Source organism: Symphalangus syndactylus, chromosome 20, assembly GCF_028878055.3.
Source record: "Symphalangus syndactylus isolate Jambi chromosome 20, NHGRI_mSymSyn1-v2.1_pri, whole genome shotgun sequence".
In the NCBI taxonomy this organism is placed as follows: domain Eukaryota; kingdom Metazoa; phylum Chordata; class Mammalia; order Primates; family Hylobatidae; genus Symphalangus; species Symphalangus syndactylus.
Window position 1 is genome coordinate 39,295,642 of NC_072442.2, and position 19,762 is coordinate 39,315,403.

Sequence of the window (19,762 nt, forward strand, 5' to 3'; positions counted from 1 at the left end):
AGGAGAAGGGCAGACAGCATCTGGGCACTGCTACAACCCCCAGACACAAGGCTCAGCTCCATCCTTATCATGTTGGGGCTGAGAAAAGGACCAGCGGAGTCCTTTCCAGCTTCCATAGCTCTTATCTTATTGGATCTTCACAGTCACTCTGTGGGCCTGACAGGACAGTATGAATAAAGTTTGGTTCATCCCATGAACCACAGCAGAACCACTCTTCAGTCAGCCAGGACAAGCAGGGAAGTATAGGAAAGCCTGGCAGAGAAGGAGCCCCAGGTTCAGGTGGTGACCCTGGATGGGAGTCTGGAGGCAGAAAGAGGTCAAAGGCAGCAATGAATGAAGTGGAGGTCCAGATGCCCCTAGAAGGATCTAAACAATGAGCTGAGGGGGTAGGATGAGGGCAGGGCTGTGCAGAGCAGGCACAGGCTCCGACTTACTTTCATGGCTTTTCATGGCATAGACATCAACAGAGGGGTCGAATTCCCCAGGACCAAAGAACCGAGGAAAGCTGAGGAGGTTGCCAGGGCTGTCCGGAGGTGTGCCATAGGAGCAGAGTAGGTTGCCGCCCACCCCATCATTCTCACACTCCTCGTCCTCTGCCCGCTCCTCCACCTCCATCTCCTCCTGCTCTGCCCGGTCCACATCGTGGATGCCCACCAGCAGGCTGTAGTCCATGATCTTCAGCTGTGCCAAGAACTAGGAAGGCCAAGGATGGAAAGATGGAAGGAAAAAGAGGTTACACAGGACAACCCAGTGACATCCAGAAAGGGGGGAAAAGCATTCCTTTCAACTCAATTCTACAGACAGTTTTGAAATTCAACAGAGAATAAGGCATCAGAGCACCTGCCCTCAGCGAGCTCTCTAAGTCTAATGGGGAAGACAGTCATTCAGCAGAGTAAAGGCAGGAGGTTGAGGCTGCAGTGAGCTGCGATCACACCACTGCACTCTAGCTGGGTAACAGAGCGAGATGGTCTCAAAAAAAAAAAAAAAAAAAAGCAAGGAGCTGTGCGAGTTTACAGTGAGGGGTAAGCAAGACCCTCCCTGAAGAAAGGAGTTGAGGCCAAGGCTGAAGCATGAAGAGGAGTCAGTGAGGCAAGTACTGCAGGTTAAAGATAGAATGAGCGCTACAGGAAGAGGGAACAGCCCATGACGGTTTGGGATCAAGACAGGCCATGGTGGCTGGGCACGGTGGCTCATGCCTGTAATCCCAGAACTTTGGGAGGCCAATTAAGGAGGATCACTTGAGGCCAGGAGTTTGAGACCAGCCTCAGCAATGTGGTGAGACCCCATCTCTACAAAAAAATTTAAAAATTAGCTGGGCATGGCAGTGCACACCTGTAGTCCTACCTACTTGGGAGGCTCAAGTGGGAGGATCGCTTGAGCCCAGGAATTTGAGGCTGCAGTAAGCTATGACGGCGCTACTGCACTCAAGCCTAGGGATCAGAGTGAGACCCTGTCTCTTATTAAAAAAAAAAGAGGCCATGGCCAAATTTGGGGAAAGAAATAATGAAATGATATACTATGGAAGAGGATGGAGAGATGGATGCAACACAACAATATATTTCAGATCAAAATTTCAACCCATTATGAGTCCTAAACCCAATGTAGTGGGCTGGAACTAGGATTTCTTTAAATTAAATGCAGAAGTCCACCCTTATCCACAATGGTTTCAGTTACCTGTGGTCAACTACAATCCAAAAATATTAAATGGAAAATTCCAGAAATAATTCATAAGTTTTTAAATAGTGCACCATTCTGAGTACCATGATAAAATCTTGCTGTGTCCCGTTCAGTGCTGCCCAGGATGCAGATTATCCCTTTGTCCAGTATATCCACACTGTATGTACTAATGTCCCATTAGTCTTTCTGTAGCTGTCAGTAGCTGTCTTGGTTATCAGTTCACTATAGTTGTATCACAGTGCTTGTATTCAAGTAACCCATATTTGACTTCATTATGACTCCAAAGAGCAAGAGTAGTGATGTTGGCAATTCACATATGCCAAAGAGAAGCCATAAAGTGCTTTCCTTTTTTGAGACAGAGTCTTGCTCTGTCACCCAGGCTAGAGTGCACTGGTGCAATCTCAGCTCACTGCAACCTCCGCCTCCCAGGTTCAAGTGATTCTCCTGCCTCAGCCTCCCAAGTAGCTGGGACTTCAGGCGTGCACCACCACACTTGGCTAATTTTTGTACTTTTAGTAGAGACACAGTTTCATCATGTTGGCCAGGCTGGTCTCGAGCTCCTGACCTCAAGTGATCCACCTGCCTCAGCCTCCCAAAGTGCTGGGATTACAGGTGTGAGCCACTGCACCTGGCCAGCTTTAAGTGAAAGGTGAAAGCTCTTGACTTAAAAAGAAAATAAATTGCATGCTGAGGTTGCTAAGATCTCCTGTAAGAATAAATCTTCTATCCATGAAATTGTGAAGAAGGAAAAAAAAAATTCATGCATAGTATATATAGGGTTCAGTACTATCTGTGGCTTCAGGCGTCCACTGGAGATCTTGGAACATGTCCCCTGCTGATAAGGGGGGACTACTGTATAATAAAATAGAAAATATCAGAATACATGACAGAAAATAAGGGTAGACAGTGTTTCAGTTGTGTGTATCCACTGGGTCGCAAGGTAAAATATACTTCTAACTGGCCTCAAAGTCTGAAAAAACTATGTCATCGACTTCTTTATCAGCCCAGGTAAAAATAGAAAAAAAAGGAAAAGGGAACACAAAACCACACAAGAATGGCAGCCAGAACCAACCAATATTCTCAACCCATTCCCCGAAGGTCAAAAGAGGCTGTGTGGTGCTGGGGGAAGGTTCTGGGGTCCTCTCCTAGCATCATGTGACTCCCCTTGCCAAGCCTTAGTTTTCTCATCTGTACAATGGGTGCTGTGAGCAGGGTGGTGGTTCAAGTCGATTATCTAGGATGTCTTTCTTTTTTTTTTTTTTTTTTTTTTTTTGAGACGGAGTCTCGCTCTGTCACCCAGGCTGGAGCGCAGTGGCACGACCTCGGCTCACTGCAAGCTCCGCCTCCCGGGTTCACGCCATTCTCCTGCCTCAGCATCTCAGAGTAGCTGGGACTACAGGCGCCGCCACCACGCCTGGCTAATTTTTTTGTATTTTTAGTAGAGACGGGGTTTCACCGTGGTCTCGATCTCCTGACCTCGTGATCCACCCGCCTCGGCCTCCCAAAGTGCTGGGATTACAAGCGTGAGCCACTGCGCCCGGCGATTATCTAGGATTTCAAGACAAAGTATGGAAATGGCCAGCTAGCATTCCAGTTTAGCTAATAATGAGGCAAGAGTGCAGTCACCATCATACAGTGGTCACTAGGCTGTTAGACTGACCACCATGTTAGGTCCTAACAGAGAACTAGGAGGAGAATCATCATGCAAGCAGAGCGGCTCTATGCACAGGCCCAGAACACAACTAAGCACAAGGAGCCCTAAAGATGGGAGCCCAGCAGGATCTCCTTTGAAGAGGAAGGGCAGGAGGGATGCCACTCTGAGCACTTCTAGACAAAGCCTTCTCAAGGCCCAGGGAGAAGGGGCTGGGGTCCCAGGAAAAAGAGGGTCCATGCACCATGCCGTCCACCCACCTGAGAACATTTATAAAGCAACATGCATTGAAAACAAATGCACTGAGTAAACTGCATTAAATTCTTCTTAGAACCACAGTAGGCGGAGAGGGTAGAAAAGGGAGAAGGACAAAGACTCAGGACAAATAATGTCAGATGATGAAAGGCAGAATAAGGAAAGAGCATAGGTGGGGGTGACTAAGGAAACGCTTCCTAGCAAAACAAAGTTTATGACACCCATGTTCACAGTAGCATTATTCCCAACAGCCACAAGGTGGAAGCAACCTAAGTGTGATGGCTAATTGTATATGCCAGCTGGACTGAGCCTGAGTGCCCAGACGCTTGGTCAAGCATTATTCTGGGTGTGTCTGTGAGGCTTTCTGGGTGAAATGAGCATTGAACTGGTGGACTGAGTAAAGCAGATGGCCCTCCCCAGTGTGGATGGGCGTCATCCAATCAGCAGAAGGTCTGAAGAGAAGAAAAGGGGTGACCCTCCAGTGAGGAAGAGGGAAATCCTTCTGCCTGGCGTCCTGATGGCCTGTAGAATAAAACCACACCACCAGCTCTCCTGCAGATCTTGTTGGTCTCCATAATCCCATGAACCAATTCCTTAAAATAAATCTCTTGGGGCCAGGCGCGGTGGCTCACACCTGTAATCCCAGCACTTTGGGAGGCCAAGGCAGGCAGATCATGAGGTCAGGAGATCGAGACTATCCTGGCTAACATGGTGAAACCCCGTCTCTACTAAAAATACAAAAAAAACTAGCTGGGCATGGTGGCGGGCGCCTGTAGTCCCAGCTACTCGGGAGGCTGAGGCAGGAGAATGGCGTGAACCCGGGAGGCGGAGCTTGCAGTGAGCTGAGATCGTGCCACTGTACTCCAGCCTGGGCGACAGAGCGAGACTCTGTCTCAAAAAAAATAAATAAATAAAATAAAAATATTGGTATAAAGAGATTTACAAAACATCCTATAGGTTTTGTTTCTCTGGAGAACCCCAACTGATGACAACAAGTGTCCATTAACTGATGAATAAACAAAATGTAATATATCCATACAATGGAATATTAATCCGTTTTTGTGTGTGTGTGTGTGTGTTTTTTCTTTTGAGATGAGGTCTCGTTCTGTCGCCCAGGCTGGAGCGCAGTGGCGCGATCTCGGCTCACTGCAAGCTCCGCCTCCTGGGTTCATGCCATTCTCCTGCCTCAGCCTCCCGAGTAGCTGGGACTACAGGCACCCACCACCACACCTGGCTAATTTTGTTTTTGTATTTTTAGTAGAGACGGGGTTTCACCGTGTTAGCCAGGATGGTCTCGATCTCCTGACCTCATGATCTGCCCGCCTTGGCCTCCCAAAGTGCTGGGATTACAGGTGTGAGCCACTGCGCCTGGCTTTTGGTTTTTTTTTGTTTTTGTTTTTTTTAAAGAGATGGAGTCTTACCCTCTAGTTCAGGCTGATGCACAGTGGCATGATCACAGCTCACCACAACCGTGAACTCCTAGGCACAAGGGATCCTCCCACCCAGCCTCCTGAATAGCTAGAACTACAGGCACATGTCACCACACGCAGCTAGCTTTAATTTTTTGTAGAGACAGGATCTCAGTAAATTGCCCAGGTCTCCAACTTCTGGCCTCAAGCCGTCCTTCTGCCTCAGCCTCCTGAGTTGCTGGGATTACAGGTGTGAGCCACCATGCTCAGCCTTACTCAGCTTTAAAAAGAAAGAAATTCTGGCCAGGTGTGGTGGCTCACACCTGTAATCCCAGCACTTTGGGAGGCCGAGGCGGGCAGATCATGAGGTCAGGAGAACGAGACCATCCTGGCCAACATGGTGAAACCCCGTCTCCACTAAAAAAATACAAAAATTAGCTGGGCATGGTGGCACGTGCCTGTAGTCCCAGCTACTCGGGAGGCTGAAGCAGGAGAACCGCTTGAACCCAGGAGGTGGAGGTTGCAGTGAGCCGAGATCGCACCACTGCACTCCAGCCTGGCGACAGAGAGAGACTCTGTCTCAAAACAAATAAATAAATAAGAAAAAAATTCTGACATGATACAATATGGATGAACCCTGAAGACATTATGCTAAGCAAAATAAGAGTCACAAAAGGACAACTGCTGTTTGCTTCCTTTTTTTTTTTTTTTTTTTTTGAGACGGAGTTTCGTTCACAACATGTTGCCCAAGCTGGAGGGTCACCGCAACCTTCGCCTCCTGGGTTCAAGCGATTCTCCTGCCTCAGCCTCCCAAGTAGCTGGGATTACAGGTGTGCACCACCATGCCCGGCTAATTTTGTATTTTTAGTAGAGACCAGGTTTCTCCACATTGGTCAGGCTGGTCTCAAACTCCTGACCTCAAGAGATCCACCCACCTCAGCCTCCCAAAGTGCTGGGATTACAGGCGTGAGCCACCTCGCTCGGCTGTTTGCTTCGTCTTAGGTGAAGTTCCTAGAGTAGTCAACTTCATAGGGGCAGAAAATAGAATACTGATTGCCAGGGGTTAGGGAGGGGGAATTGGGAATTAGTGTTTAATGGGTATACCATTTCAGCTGGGAAAGATAAAAGTTCAGAGATGAACGGTAGTGCTGGTTGCATAACAGTGTGAAGATACTTAATGCCACTCAACTATATATCAAAATGGCTAAGGTGTGTGCCCGTAGTCCCAGCTACTTGGGAGGCTGAGGTAGGAGAATCACTTGAACCCAGGAGGCGGAGGTTGCAATGAGCCGAGATCATGCTACTGCACACCACTCCAGCCTGGGGACAGAGCGAGAATCTCCCAAAAAAAAAAAACCACCTATTATTATATGTATTTTACCACAATTAAAAAAAAAACTTTTTCCCAAGTTTGTCTGTAGGGTTTGGTTTTAACGAGCAGCCTCTCAATTTATTTTTATTTTATTTTATTTTATTTTTTTTTTTTTGAGATGGAGTCTCGCTCTGTTGCCCAGGCTGGAGTGCAGTGGCGCGATCTCGGCTCACTGCAAGCTCCGGCTCCCGGGTTCACGCCATTCTCCTGCCTCAGCCTCTCCGAGTAGCTGGGACTACAGGCGCCCGCCAACACGCCCAGCTAATTTTTTTTTTTATTTTTAGTAGAGATGGGGTTTCACCGTGTTAGCCAGGATGGTCTCGATCTCCTGACCTTGTGATCTGCCCGCCTCGGCCTCCCAAAGTGCTGGGATTACAGGCTTGAGCCACCGCGCCCGGCCTGCCTCTCAATTTATTAAAAGAGAAGGAGACACTGAGTTATCAAGTGGTCCAGATAATATTTTCACTATTTAGCACCTGTCCTCCCCGGATTACAAACAGAAGTTTGCTGGGTAAGTGGAGAATCAGAGCCAGAGCCAGAGCAGAACCTGACTGGTGGATTTTTGTTTTTTGAGACAGGGTCTTGCTCTGTCACCCAGGCTGGAGCGTAGTGGCACGATCATGGCTCATGTTGCCTTGATCTGCCAGGCTCCAGTGATCCTCCCGCTTCACCCTTCCAAGGTGCTGGGATTACAAGGTGAGCCACCACGCTTAGCCAACTTTTTTGGTTTTTGTTTTGAGACAATGTCTCGCTCTGTTGCCCAGGCTGGAGTGTAGTGGTGAGACCACAGCTCACTGCAGCCTCATCTCCCGGGCTCAAACAATCCTTTCGCCTCAGCCTCCCAAGTAGCTGGGACTCCAGGTATGTGCCCCTACGCCTGGCTAAATTTTTTAATTTTTAGTAGAGATGAGGTCTTGCTATGTTGCCTAGGCTGGTATTGAACTGCTGAGCTCAAGCGATTCTCCCACCTCGGCCTCCCAAAATGTTGGGGTTACAGGACCTTAATAGCTGGATTCCTACAGCTCTGATGGCCAGATGCCCTCTCCATTGTAGGGACAACAGCAGAAGGGAGTTTGAAAAAGGTGTTTGAATGAATTAGTGAAAAGGGAAAAGCATTCTAAACTAAATTACAAAGGTCCTACTGGCACCAACTATGCTCCGTCAGGTGGAATGATCATTTGCACTTGCTTTAGGTGCCCATAAAGTGCCCAAGCTGCTCAAATCACCACCCTTTTGTCCATACTCCTGGAAAGTACTGAATTCCATTCTTCTTAAGGTTTAAAAGCCTCCTACTCTAGGTACAGAAGCAGCCCTGCAGGTGAAAATGAAGGTTAGCAAGTACCTCAACGTCCCGCTTCAGTTTCTCCAGGAAGTTCTTTTTACTCTCCTCTCCCACATGCAGCTTCTGCCCTTCATTGAGGAAGTCATTGTCTTTGAATGTTGGCAAGTCCTTGGCCTAGGACAGCAACAGCAGTTAGGCTGGGTAAGCCTGATTCATTCACCCCAGGGACACCCAACTGTTCTGCTGGGAGCAACTATACAGAGAGGGGAAGGAAGGGTTTTCAGTGTACTGACACTCAACCTGCTAAATCAACAGTGCAGGAGCCTCCAGTCCCAGGCTTTGGGCGGGCAGGGAGGGCAAATACATGGCAAATACATGAAAAATGAGGAATGACTAAAGGATTCTTTCCTGTTGAGCCTGGACCAGCTCAGGGCTCAGGCAGCCACTGACTGACTCAGGCTGGACTATGAGATAGAAATGTCTGCCATCCCAGCAGGACTATGAAGAATGTAGTGAGGGCAGAGGTAAAAGACCAGAGGTCTAGGCCTAGCACAAAGACAGGCAGGTGATTCATGACACAGGGCATTTCATGTTGAGAGATGGCATGTCTGGGAGCTGGGCTAGGGGCTGGGGTGGGCGAGGGACAGGATGGCCGACAGGAGTTGTTTCTGACTCCAAGCGACCTTTCCATTCCTGCTCAGCACCAGCGTACCTTCTCCTTGTCGCTCGCTTCTCTGGCAACCGTAGAACCCTGAAAGGATAAGAGCCATCAGGGGAAGTCCAGCTGAGGCAAAGTCGACTGCATGAGCAAACATGGGAGAGCCAGCAGGTGAACTCAAGTAGGCTGGTTAGAGTCCTAGAGGGGCCAGGAGGCAGCACCTTGTTCATTTACTGTGTCAAGCCCACTTATAGAGCTCTATGTGCAAGACACTTATTAGGTGCTCAGGAAACAGGACTGCACTGGAGAAGCTCAGTCCCTGTCCTTGAGCTACTTTCCTTCTAACAGGGGAGACAGATATTCAGCAGTGGCTCCACAAGTCAGTTCATTCACTACCACGGTGCTCAGTGGTACAGCGAGGAGACAGGACACTCTGAAAGCACATACCACATGGGCCCAGCCTGGGGAGGGACAGTTGCCAGGGCCTACCTACTTCCTGGAAGTAGTATTTGGGCTGAGCTCAGAAGGGTAAGGAAGAAGCAATTAGGTGGGGGAAGGAGGGGGTGGAGAGAGAGAAGGAGACTATTCCAGACAGCAGATGTGAAATCCTGGGAAGAGGAGCACAGGCACTGCAGGAACGCAGAGGAAACCAGCGCAGTTGCAGCACAGAGGGAAGGGATGGTGGCATAAGGTGACAGAAGTCAGAAGCCAGGTTCAAGAACACGGAGCACCCTAGTTCACGGCCACAAGTGTGTCCTTCTCAGCATCTAGAGATGCACTTGTGCTGGCAGTCCACGGGGGCCTGATGGATGCTAAAGTGCGTGCGTCAGCACAGCCTCCCTCGCTGTGCACATTCCACAGACAGGAACATCAACTGCTGCATAAATATGGCACATTTAGGGCTTAAATAATCTCCTGTTACTGTCACCTGGACTTCAAACAGCCTTTGGTCCACAAGAATCAGGCATATCCACTCCAGAGTTCTCTGTCCATGCCAACACATAGGCTCCAGCTTCCCAATTACATGGAAGTTGGAGTAGTGGCCCCTTCGGGGCTCAGATAGAGGGGAGGCACAGCTCCGGCAAACACAGAGCCCTTTACCTTGAGGTCATACTTGCGATGCACAGTGAGCCGATGGCTGAACACATTCCTGGTAACCACCATGTAGGTTTCCACACCATCCACGGTCAGGCGGTACATGCCCAGAAACTGTGGCAAAAGGGTGTTGCCATGACACTCCACTATAAACTAGAATGGAAAGGAAGAAGGGAGAGGACTAAGGAACAGGCAGTGCCAGGGATGGATGGGGCTCACCCCAGACTAAAATGCTCCCTGGCTCCCTGGGATTCTAACCTCTAGACCAGTAGTTCTCCAGCTGGGTTCTATGAAGTAATAGGGGTTTCTCAGGCTTAAAACGGGCAATAGCCACCTCCAGCCTACTGCTGGCATGGCAGAAGGAGAGGCAAGCTGAGCAGGTGGCTCAGAGCCCCTGTGGGTTCATATTATTAGTATCTCACCTAAGATTTTGTTTAAAATAGGATTCTACCACAGGAAAATTCCTGATCCACACCTTGCATCTCTTCTGCCAGCCTGATATGGGAAAGCCACAGGGAAGAGACAGGATGCAGAGGCAGGCCAGGGATCCAGCCATCTGGGAGAAGAGAACAGCTCCATATCCAAAGCTCTTATCCATGCCATGCCCCAGGGTTTCTGCCATGACTTCTGAAAGACCAGAAGCTCCCTTCAGCCCTTCTCAGGTGCCCCAGAAATGAAGACCCAAGTAGGCTGAGGACAGACACACAGATGGCGCCACAGGGCTCCCTGCCTTCCTCGTGGACAGGTTCCAGATGAGTGGAGAGATGGGATGGGAAAAGAAACAAGCCTGCCGAGCCGAGGGGGCCTCTTTCAGAAGAAACGGGGCGGACGCCAGAGCGTGAACACTTTCCAACTGGGACTCAGTCAGCAATGAGCCCTCATGGCTCCTTTTTTCTTTTTTAAAGTAGGCATTTCAGCTCACAGAAATACGGTTGCAGGAGAGTCCCACTGCTTGGTGATCAGAAGCAGCTGCCATTACCAGAGGGGACCAACCCCTCCCTAAGAAGCTCCCCCGGGGCTCTCTTCTCCCTCTTCCAACCCATCCTCTGCAGCCCAGGCTTGGGACTCACCATACCTGGTGGTATTTCTTTAAGATGTTGTGCATCTCCGCCACGTCCTCACTGGACACAGTCTTGATGACAAAGCGCCGGTCGTAGGTGGTGAGGAAACGCGTGCCACACCGGCCCTGGCTGTCACTGTTGATGGGGGCGCTGCGCGTCACTGAATTCTGATAATCGAGACAAAAGCAGGCTGGGCTTGGCAGGGGAACAGAATTCTGACCTTTGCTGAGTCTTCCCTCAGGGGCTGGACTGCTTGAAAGCCAACAACACTGAGATAGAGGGACTCCCAGATGGGAGTTTACCCGCCTCTTTTCTCACAGGGTGTTCACATCCCTCCCTAAGTCTTCCTCCAAAGTGACAAGAATTGTTCCTTACCACCTGCCCTTCATCCTAGTCTAGGATGGGAAGAGGACTGACTGTTGAAGTTTCCATCTGATCCCAGATAGGTATCCTGTCAACTAAAATTCTGTCTCTGATGGAGGGGGCTGAGTCTAATCTGGACTCTCACATGCACTATGACCTTGGGTGAGCCATTTAACTTCTCTACCTCTGCATTTCCTCATCAGGAACACAAAGATGCAGACTGAGCTGATTCTCCCAGTCTCTTGGGGGTGGCAAAGATGAAGCTTAGGAAATACTATCTTCAAGGGGTCTAGCACAAAGAAGCAATGCCCATTCGTCTCTTGTCCTTGGATCTACTCTAATGCTGAAAAACCTTCCCCAAAGCAGGAAGCTGATCCTCATCTCTGAGCCTGACACCTTTCCCCTTGCCTCAACCTCCTGCTTGTCTATGCAAGGCTGGGAGGCAGTTTTGGGGAGCTTTCCTGGCTGTATCCCTGCTCCTCCTCAAGGCCCTACTCCCATTAGGATCAGAGAGCAGTAAAAGCCTTAAGAGGGAGGGTGTGGGAAGGCGTGAGTCAACCAAAGGGATATGTTCACCAAGCAGATGCCAAGGGACCTTTGGGAAGCAAGGCTGAGGGGAGATCCCAAGTGTCCCTGTTCCCAAGAAAACATACATGGGGATCATGTTACAGAAATGTCTCCTCTCCAAGCCCTTTCCCCATCTCTTAATGAGGATCCTGTTATTATTATTATTTTTGTAGAGATAGGGTCTCACTCTGTCACCCAAGCTGGAGTACAGTGGTGAAATCTCAGCTCACTGCAGCCTCTACCTCCTGGGCTCAAGTGATCCTCCCGCCTCAGCCTACCAAGTAGCTGGGATTACAGATGTGCATCACCATGCCTGGCTTATTTTTGTAGTTTTTGTAGAGATGGAGTTTTGCCATGTTTCCCAGGCTGGTCTAGAACTCCTGAGCTTAAGCAATCCTCCTGCCTCAGCCTCCCAAAGTGCTAGGATTACAGGTGTGAGCCACCGTCCCCAGCCTTTTTTTTTTTTTTAAAGATGGTGTTTTGCTGTCACCCAAACTGGAGTGTAGTGGCGTGATCATAGCTCACTGCAGCCTTGAACTCCTGGGCTCAAGGGATCCTCGGCCTCCTGAGCAGGTGGGACTATAGGCATGCACCACCATGCCCGGCTGATCAGGATCCTACTCTTTACTTCCCCTAATACCTCCTCAGAAAACCCTGGTGGAGAAGTGAGGACCACCTTCATGGGAAAAACTAAAGTCAGAGGTGGTAAGCAGCTCTGGGAGTTCCTCAGCAAAGGTGCTAAAGTAGCACCCCAAAAAACAGGGTGTTCCCATTACAGAAAGGTTGAGTAGACTCTATGACTGAGTGTCTCTTCCTCCCAGCCTGGCCTTTCTACCATAAGACTTACAGGCTACAAGCCTAGTTGGGAGGTAGAGGCAGCATCTCCTGACTCTCTAAGTGGCTGGTAGGCCAAGAATATAGGGTCCCCTCCCTGAGCACCATCCTCCCTGCCCTCATTTCAGTCTTGAGCACGGGCATGCGCCCACAAGGCTACTAGGGGCAAAATGCAGACACTGAGCGGATGTGGTTAGACAGCCCAGGGGAGGGAAAGGAACCCCTCACTTGGAACTCCTCACCAAGAAACAATGGAGGGAATCCGTCTGAGCAACTTGGGGTTGCAACAGTGGCAAGAAGTTTCCAGAAAACCTCCAGCCCCAGTCAACTCATGATTGAGTTCAGGGTTCAATCCTAACAGCGGGCTGGAGGAACCTCCCAGTACCTCTTAGGTATGAGCATTCCTGGGCATTCAAGCCCAAGGCATCTCCTCCTACTCTCACAAACCCTCGCCCTCTTCTTCAAGATACTTTTCTTTGCATGCAAGCCCTCCAGAGAGGAGGAGAGAGGGGAGGAGACTCTAATCCAAGGCCCATTCTGCTGTTGTGAACTACTCTGTCAAAGGGGTGGGGTGGGAGGAACTACAGTATTAGAAAAGATTTGGGCATCCATTCTAGGTTTCACTGTGCTATACACTAGGTTTCATTGTGCTATACACTAGGTTTCACTGTGCTATGGGGAAAAGTTTTCTCCATAGATGAATGAAAGTCAGCTATATTTCAGGCCAGGTGCGGTGGCTCACGCCTGTAATCCCAGCACTTTGGGAGGCCGAGGCAGGCAGATCACGAGGTCAGGAGTTCGAGACCAGCAATTCGAGACCAGCGTGGTCAACATAGTGAAACTCTGTCTCTACTAAAAAAAAAAAAAAATGCAAAAAATTAGCTGGGTGTGGTGGTGGGCGCCTGTAATCCCACCTACTCAGGAGGCTGAGGCAGGAGAATCGCTTGAACCTGGGAGGCAGAGGTTGCAGTGAGCCGAGATTGCGCCACTGCACTCCAGCCTGGGCGACAGAGCGAGACTCCGTCTCAAAAAAAAAAAAAAAGGCAGCTATATTTCTTACAGCTATAAAGGTAAAGTGGAAAATTTGCCCACCTTCACCACAAGGCTGTCTGCCAAGGAAGAAGATCCAAGGAGACGTGCTAAGGGGAGAAGTGACAGAAACCATGGACTATGAGTCAGATTCTAATGTCCTTGACACTGGGATTGATTCCTCCCAAGAGGCCAATGGCCTCTACAACACTGTCACCCCCTGAAGGGTGCAGTTGCCCTGGCAGACCAACTCCCCCCTCCCACCACCAGGATAGGGCACAAGTTTAGGAGGTGACACTCATACCTGGCAAGAGGTTACACTACCCTTGAAGTCTTCCTTTTCTAATCTGTTTCATCTGCTTTAAGAGGCCTCATCTCCCGCTGACAACAATTCTTTTTTTTTTTTTGAGACTGAGTTTCACTCTTGTCGCCCAGGCTGGAGTGCAATGGCATGATCTCAGCTCGCTGCAACCTCCGCCTCCCAGGTTCAAGTGATTCTCCTGCCTCAGCCTCCTGAGTAGCTGGGACTATAGGCGTAAATCACCATGCCCGTCTAATTTTGTATTTTTTAGTAGAGACAGGGTTTCGCCATGTTGGCCAGGCTGGTCTCGAACTCCTGACCTCAGGTGACCTACCTGCCTTGGCCTCCCAAAGTGCTGGGATTACAGGCATAAGCCACCATGCCCCGCCCAATTCTCTCTCTTTGAAGTCAAACTACGAATGAGAAGGGTTCTTCAGCCTAGACTGAGAATGTCAGACTAAAATAAAGGTGCTTCCACAGACCCGTCTCCCTCCTGCTGCTCTCCCTCTGAGGGAAAGGAACCTGAGTGTGTGCAGCATCCTCGGAAGCATTTCTAAGGCCCTCATCCTCCAAGGGGCCCCCAGTGCTGGGGGAGAGACCGCCTAGGCTGGAGCAAGGCATGACAGGGAGACACAGCACAAAAACAGCCAACACGTTTTGATTCTCTGCCTGTCCTGTGGCTTCCTGACCCCATTCCATTCCCTAATCCTCTGATGTTGCCAGGAGCCTCCGTACCTGGTAATCCTGATCATCAATCCCAAACCTCTCCCGAAGGTTTCGGAACACCATGGGGCAATACTCCTTAAACTTAAAGCGGCTGGGCAGGTTCTCCCTAGGGAAAAGCAGAGACATGTCTTTGTGAACTGCCCCTTGCTCATCTTAATTCTGTTATTATTATTATTTTTTTGTAATAGAGACAGAGTCTTGCTATGTTGCCCAGACTGGTCTCGAACTCCCGGCTTCAAGCGATCCTCCCACCTCAGCCTCCCAAAGTGCTGGGATTACAGGCGTGAGCCACCACACCCCCTCATCTATATTCTGACTTCAGAACTCTTCAAAGTGCGTCCACAGATTGCCTGGATCTGAACATCTGCCATACTTAACATGTAGGTTTCTAGGCTCCTAGGACTTCTGGAATTGAGTCGAAAAACAAACACTCCAGGTGATTCTGAGCATGTAAAAGTTTAAAAACTTTATATCTTGTGTTCACTTTGTAAAACTAATCCAGCAGTATATCTGGGATTTGTGCACTTTTCTATGTGTGTGCTGCCCTTCAATAAAACATACATTAAAGAAAAAAACTCTCACCCGCTGGGCCATGAGCCTGAGTGCAGGCTCCACCTCACACGCACTGTGCTTACGACAGTGGGAAGCTGCATGTGAACATCTGCTGTGAGGTGAAATCAGCCTGAATGCTACAGGGAAAAACCTCTTTCATCAGGGGGCCCCTCTCCTCTGGCCATATTCCTGTGGAAGTATCCTGAAGATGGTCACTTACAGGAAGCCCTGCCCTGGGCTTCCACTGGGATGTAGGAAAAGAGTGCCTGAGTTAAAGAGGTCCTCATTTAATTGAGTGGGACCACAGAGCCCTGTCTGCTGGCTGCTGGCACCAATCTCCATCCTCCCACTCCCTCATCAGTACAGACTCCCAGGAGGAAAGAGAATCACCTTGAAATGATGACTCCAACCAATCCTCCATCTTTACAACAGCTATCCTGTTTAGGGACCCCCTTTCAGAAATATGTCCCAATGACTACTGCAGGATGACAGGCTTTAAGGAAATCAAAAGGAATGTCTTCTTGGAAAGGAAGTGGTCTATCTGCCTTATCTACCCCGTCTTCTAGTAAACAGTACTGGAATCTAATAAATAGCACATACAGGGCTGGGCATGGTGGCTCACACCTGTAATCCCAGTACTTTGGGAGGCCGAGGCAGGTGGATCACCCTGACTGAGGTCAGGAGTTCGAGACCAGCCTGGCCAACATGGTGAAACCCCATCTCTACTAAAAATACAAAAAAAATAGCCGGGCGTGGTGGTGGGTGCCTGTAATCCCAGCTACTCGGGAGCCTGAGGCAGGAGAATCACTTGAACTCGGGAGGCAGAGGTTGCAGTGAGCCAAGATCGCGCCACTGCACTACAGCCTGGGCAACAAGAGTGAAACTCTATCTCAAAACAACAACAACAAAAACACATACACAGATAGGAATAAAGGAATAAAGATAGAAGAAAATAAGAGATTGGGTTCTCTGCTTTAGGCCAAGATATCAAGGAGGTAGCACCTCACCAGAGGCCACGGACCCTGAAGTGGGTAGTGGTGCAATGCCCACTTCGAGAACCCTGACCTCTGAGTCAGAACAACCTTCTTTCTTCTGGGTCAGAACAACCTTCTTTCTGGCCTCTGAGTTGAGGGCTGCCTCTCCCTCCTTAGGTGGCCACTTAACAGGTGGCAGCTATGGAGACAGACGGCTTCTAGAACAAGATGGTATTACTTACTATGGCAGAGGGAGGTCACTAAGGGATGTTCTCAAGTCAATCTTCTCCTCTGGACTAACAGTCTGGGAATGGTGGGGTGACAGAACTCAGCTAGTGAGGTGGTAGGGACTGTGAGACAATGAAGAATAGAACCAGGATTCACATGCAGAAAGGAGAAAGTGTGAGCAGCAAATAGTCCTGGGGTGGTCCACAGAGGGATGGAAAATCCAGGCCCCAAAGGGCTTAAAGCAGGCCCAAAACTGTGCCAGGTGAGGCAGCCACTAGTGTCTCCAACAATATCTGAGACAACCTTCAGACACTGGTGCTAATCCAAGAAGTGACAGCAGACAAAAATGGGAAGTGCTACTCTGGGTAGTGCCCTCAAGCCCCATGCTCCGCCTGTTGCTCATAACACCAGCCAGACAGAAAAGAGCCTGGTGGCATCCCAGACCAAGAACATGCCTGGCAATCTCCTGCCTCAGACTAAGATCAAGATGGGGCCACTGCTACAGCCTCACACTGGACACCTCAGCTCCAGAGCAGCTCACTGCCACCTGAGCTGGCTCTAGATGAATCACCCTGGACCCAGCTACATGCCCCAAGGGCCACCGGAGGTAGGCTGATAAAGGAGTGAGACAACAATACTAGGATGACAGGCACATAACGAATGCATTTTCCTGGCCAGTTTGTCACCTCTGAGATCCAGGTGCTGCTGTCACACCCTGCCAGGTGCTGCCTTGGCTCCCGCCATGCATGAGGCTTCAGAAGCCTCTGACTTGAGGGAAAGGACTGCCCACAAAACCTGAGTCCACTCAGTAGACAACTTACTTATTGAAGAGATGATTGTCCACCTTGATCTTGCTGTAGGCTTTGAAGTCATCTGGCATTAGCATGACAGGAACAGGGACATTGCTCAGCTCATTGATCTGAAAAGCAAGGAGAACGTAAGGCTCTCAGCCAGGAGGCCACCTGCCTCAGAGACACTAAGCTACAATGTGGATGCCACAATCTTGCTAAAAGCATGTCCAAGTTTCCCTGTCTTTTTTTGGTTTTTTGAGACAGGGTCTCACTCTGTCACCCAGGCTGAAGTGCAGTGGCATGACAATGGCTCACTGCAGCCTTGACCTCCTGGACTCAAGCAATCTGCCCACCCCAGCCCCCCAAGTAGCTGGGACTACAGGTGCACACCACCACGCCCAGCTAATTTTTTTGTATTGTGTAGAGACAAGGTCTCACCGTCCTGAGCTCAAGCAATCCTCCAGCCTTGGCCTCCCGGAGTACTAGGATTACAGGTGTCAGCCAACACACCCGGCCCCTCCCTATCTTTATTTCTGTTCTTCTCTTCAAGTAAGTTCCCAACCTTGTCCTATTTTACCTATTGAAACTCTCCACCTGATAAGGGCCAGCTCAAAAGGCACCTCCTCCATGAAGTTTTCCAAGATTCTCTAGACCATAAATACCCTTTCCCATCTTGGAATTCCTGAAGTTTTCTTTATATCTGTCTTCTGGCCATCTCATAGTCTCTCATATTGTAGTTAATGCCTATAAACCTCACCTGCTAGAGTTAAGCTGAGCAATACTACATTATTTATATTTCTTTTTTTTTGAGACGGAGTTTTGCTGCTGTTGCCCAGGCTGGAGTGCAATGACACGATCTCGGCTCACTGCAATCTCCACCTCCTGGGCTCAAGCGATTCTCCTGCCTCAGCTTCCCAAGTAGCTGGGATTACAGGCATGCGCCACCATGTCCAGCTAAATTTTTTTTGTATTTTTAGTAGAGACCGGGTTTTATCGTGTTGGTCAGGCTGGTCTTGAAATCTTGACCTCAGGTGAGCTGCCTGCCCTGGCCTCCCAAAGTGTTGGGATTACAGGCGTGAGCCACCACGCTCAGCTTTAATTATATTTCTAAGCAAACAGCATCCTACTAATCTTTGGGGGCACCACAGTGCTTGGCACCATTACTAGCATATATGGCAGATACTCAATAAATATTTGTCATATGCAATAATAAATGATCAATAGATAAATGTCTCCCAACGTAAGTGGGTATTAATTAAGGCCATTGAATATCTTCATACAAATTGTGGGTCACTCAAGAAATTAGCTCAAGGAAGAAAAAAAGCTGGATGGGTCTGTGTGGACATGTAACTCGTATCCCCAAGGTAATAGAATAAATTTATTTATTTATTTATTTATTTATTTATAGACAGAGTCTCACTGTGTCGCCCAGGCTGGAATGCAGTGGTGTGATCTCGGCTTACTGCAAGCTCCGCCTCCCAGGTTCAGACCATTCTCCTGCCTCAGCCTCCAGAGTAGCTGGGACTACAGGCACCCGCCACCACACCTGGCTAATTTTTTGTATTTTTAGTAGAGACGGGGTTTCACCACGTTAGCCAGGATAGTCTCGATCTCTTGACCTCGTGATCCGCCCACCTCGGCCTCCCAAAGTGCTGGGATTACAGGTGTGAGCCACCGTGCCAGGCTGTAATAGATTAAACTTAAGCTGTAATAGATTAAACTTAAAAGTGAGCAGAAGTGGTAAATGTCTGGCCACTGCCCCACTCGGACCCTCCTGATAAAAGCAGGGCAAGGCCTGGCACAGTGGCTCATGCGTGTAATCCCAGTACTTTGGAAGGCCAAGGCAGGAGGATCACTTGAGGCCAGGAGTTCTATACCAGCCTGGGCAACACAGCAAGACCTTATCTCTAAAAAAATAATTAAATGTGAAGCTGAGGCAGGCAGATCACCTGAGGTAAGGAGTTCAAGACCAGCCTGGCCAACACAGTGAAGCCCTGTCTCTACTAAAAATACAAAAAAAATTAGCTGGGCGTGGTGGAAGACACCTGTAATCCCAGCTACTCGGGAGGCTGAGGAGAATCGTTTGAACCCAGGAGGCATAAGGTACAGTGGGCCGAGATCGTGCCACTGCCTGGGCAACAAGAGTGAGACTCTGTCTCAAAAAAAAAAAAAAAAAATTAAACACATTAGCCAGGCATAGTCGTGTACACCTATCGTCCTAACTACTCAGGAGGCTGAGGTGGGAGGATTGCTTGAGGCCAGGAATTTGAGGTTACAGTGAGCTATGATTGCGCCACTGCACTGCACTCTAGCCTGGGCAAGAGTGAGATCTTGTCTCAAAAAAGAAAATAAAATAAAGCAGAGCCAGTTCCTGATGTCAAGTCCTGCCATACACTAAACTAGGGGAGATGGGGCACGATGCCTTGCCTCTACTGCAAACAAATCTTCTTTCATCCCTTTGGGGAGCTGGATCCTGGACAGAGAGCTAGCTTTCCACTGGTGCAGAGATGAGGGCAGATCCTGCCCTTCCCCACCTCCAGTTTAGCCAATTAGTGGTCTAATTAACCACAGATGTCCTCTCCCATCACAGCAGAGTATTTGACATTTGACCCTCAACCCAGTTGCCACTAATGCATTCAGGATTTACAGAGGAAACCTTAGTCCTGACTTAATGGACTGGGGGGAGGGGGCACCATAGCCTTGTGTCTCCCAGACACTTTCCTTGCAAATCCTATTATCTCAATGAGGCCCCAGGTGGCAGTGAGGGGATAACCTAGTCATTAGAACTCCTCCAGGAGCATAAATGGGGGAAATGGCATTTAATTTGCTGCTCCTTTTATGTTCCAAACCTTTTTTATTTAGAAATGTCAGAGAATGGAGGAAGTTCAAGTTAATGCAGTAACTGGGCTGGGGAACCATATCTTCCTAGAGTTGGGA

The 19,762-nt window shown here is 49.2% G+C and overlaps 1 protein-coding gene across 3 annotated transcripts in view; it reads right to left on the bottom strand.

Moving 5' to 3' along the window:
• Nucleotides 1–19,762, bottom strand: part of PIP4K2B (phosphatidylinositol-5-phosphate 4-kinase type 2 beta) — a 36,216-nt gene that overhangs the window by 4,889 nt on the left and 11,565 nt on the right. For 2 of the 3 annotated variants that reach the window (XM_055258072.2, XM_063628961.1), the window contains exons 2-8: nucleotides 16,856–16,953; nucleotides 14,290–14,386; nucleotides 10,475–10,627; nucleotides 9,406–9,552; nucleotides 8,359–8,397; nucleotides 7,707–7,820; nucleotides 435–693 (exon numbers count right to left, since the gene is read on the bottom strand). In XM_055258072.2, coding sequence (XP_055114047.1) covers nucleotides 435–693; nucleotides 7,707–7,820; nucleotides 8,359–8,397; nucleotides 9,406–9,552; nucleotides 10,475–10,627; nucleotides 14,290–14,386; nucleotides 16,856–16,953 — 907 coding nt within the window. The remainder of the gene's footprint in view (nucleotides 1–434; nucleotides 694–7,706; nucleotides 7,821–8,358; nucleotides 8,398–9,405; nucleotides 9,553–10,474; nucleotides 10,628–14,289; nucleotides 14,387–16,855; nucleotides 16,954–19,762) is intronic. The other variant, XM_063628960.1, reaches the window with a different exon arrangement.